We start from the raw sequence: 2,469 nt of genomic DNA, 5'->3' as shown, positions 1-2,469 counted from the left end.
ATAATGAGGATAATAAATAAAGATCTTCTAAACTAAAAGCAATTTAGAATCTCTGATACTATGAAGCAAATGACTCAGAAATAGCTCAATACTAGGCACATAATAAAAGGACTTCTTTTGCTAGGTTTTAAAGTCACATCTTGGGTCCTAGAAAGGGCAAATCAGTACCATTTACTTCTTCTGTTCACCTTCTAAATGGTTTGGGCCATTGCCAGAAATCTGAGTTCTGGGAGAGCCATTTAACTCTTCATATAAATTGACTCAATATTGTAATAAATTACTCCAATGATTAAAATTATAAATCCGTTTACTACACTTGAGTTGATGTTAAAAAAAATATCAGTTTTTGGGAAAACAGAGGTAGAAGTACATCTGGATTAATAGAATTTACAGTTCAATCATGGTGAATTTAAAAAATACATTTTTCTTTCAGTAATCATTTTATGTTCTAAATGAGGTAAAATTTATAAAATCTGCATTAAAGTAATGTCGAGGGCACTCTGGTGATAACAATGATGAGGTTTATTTTTGTCAAAATGTCCAAGGGAAACATTAATTATTGTTTATCAACTGTGAACTTCACACTATATTATCTAAGGATAGAAAATTAATGGGTATCACTCTGTCAGAAAATCCTCACAAAGAAGCCAAATTCAAGGAATATGAAATTGACAAGCCTTTCAAACAAAGATGTGTTCGGACTTCGCTGATGCGATGGCAGGTCTATCAGGTTACAATAGATAGGGATGATATAAAACACAATCCTTTCCTGCCTATCCCATTTTAGAAACCGGTGGGTGTGCTCACATTTGTCTGGGCATTGCAGCACTGCACACATACATGAATTAAGCAAAGCATCAGAAAGTACTGACACATGAGATTAAAATAAATAAGAGAAATGAGCTGCTCTTTATACCTAGAAATAGCTGGAAATTACTGAAAAAAATTAAAGGGCAGAGGTTTTCATTTTAGCACCATGAATTGTGATGAAATCCCATTTCTCTCACTATGGTAGGACTGTATGCAGTTAGGAAGCTAGAGTGATGTGTTTGAGGCAATGTAGATTTTGCTTCAAAACAGAAGTCATGTTATGATTTTAGAACAATGGGACATAGTGAATAAGGTCTGTAAAACATTTTTTCTTTGCTTTTCTTAGGCGGATTTTCCTGCATTGGGGGTATTAGTTGCAGAAGTACTTTTTGGTAGAGGAAATCCAAGTCCTAATCCCTTTGGCCTCTGCATGGCTTGAATTGGCTCAGAGATCCCCTTGCCATCTCGTCCAAGGCCTGACCCAGGCGTCCAGCCCATATTCTGAAGCATTCGGTTTCCAATATTATTTTCTAGGATTGGCTGGGCATTTTCACCTACAAATCCTGAAATGATAAAACAACAGCACACATTAATTAGTATGAACACAGGTGAAGATATTAGGCTATGAAAATGATGTTCTCCTTAGTTTTTTTTTTTTTTTTTTTTTTTTCCAACCAGGTACTAGAGGGGGCTGCATATTCATCTTTGGATACTTCTTGTAGTTGAGAGAACAATGGAAGAGGATCTTGTTTAGAATTTCAATTCTAGCACTTCACAGCAGGGTGAGCTATTCAACCTCTCTGGGATTTTGTTTCCTCATCTGTTAAATAGCCACAATACAACCTACATTGCCTATCTCACAGGGATCTGTAGGACAGATGAGATCATGTATGTAAAGAAACTTCTCAGTAAACCATAAAGTACCCTATGAATGGATTTATTTTCATTACCATGTTAGCCTTATGGATTATTCTGAAAATCATCAACCTATATGGTAATATCTCACATTTGCCCATGACCTTGACATTTGACAGAACCAAAACTAAAACCAAACCAAACAAAAAGCACAATTGGTGGCATCTTGAATTCCTAGGAATTTACATTCTTATAATCTCTCTTCTTGTTATTTATTATTCAGTCTGTAATGTATGCATCCTTTAGTTCCTTTCCTCCTTTTCCTTCCATGGCCACATTTAAATGACTATATAATTAAGTTAGTAGAAATAAAAGAGGAAAATAATATTAAATATACATATATTATAAAATTTAAAAAATATATTATATAAATTTGCAGAGACATAGACCACAATTCCCTCCATAGGCCTCCAGGTATAGATATATTTCTCCCTATTTCCCTTCCTCCTTTCTTTCCTTCCCTCCCTCCCTTCCTCCCTTCATTCCTTATTTGAAAAAGGAGATTGGCTAGTGCTTAACATGAAATTTATATATAGATGTTGTTTACCATATTTTCTTAGCAGGCAATTGGGAAATGCATCTATTTTAAGCATTTTCTCTTTGATGACATTTTCAAAAATAGACTTCTAATTTAATTTTCTTTTGTAGGCCCTTATAGAAAAAGTTGAGCATAGATAGTGTATATTTGGTTCTAGGGAAAAACTGAGAAGTACTAGGTATCTGAAGGCCAAAGATGGAGAAATT

At 34.4% G+C, this 2,469-nt stretch overlaps 1 protein-coding gene across 1 annotated transcript in view; it reads right to left on the bottom strand.

Annotated features, from left to right (window-relative positions):
* Positions 1 to 289: 289 nt before the first annotated feature.
* LOC108528285 (G patch domain-containing protein 2-like) overlaps positions 290 to 2,469 on the bottom strand; it is a 31,635-nt gene continuing 29,455 nt past the window's right edge. The window contains exon 3 of the mRNA XM_017870024.1: positions 290 to 1,373. Coding sequence (XP_017725513.1) covers positions 1,153 to 1,373 — 221 coding nt within the window. The 3' untranslated portion in view covers positions 290 to 1,152. The remainder of the gene's footprint in view (positions 1,374 to 2,469) is intronic.

This window comes from Rhinopithecus bieti, unplaced genomic scaffold (assembly GCF_001698545.2).
Source record: "Rhinopithecus bieti isolate Rb0 unplaced genomic scaffold, ASM169854v2 scaffold_1673, whole genome shotgun sequence".
Lineage (NCBI taxonomy): Eukaryota > Metazoa > Chordata > Mammalia > Primates > Cercopithecidae > Rhinopithecus > Rhinopithecus bieti.
Note: the sequence above shows the minus strand (reverse complement) of the source record. Positions and strands in the feature narration are given on the sequence as shown.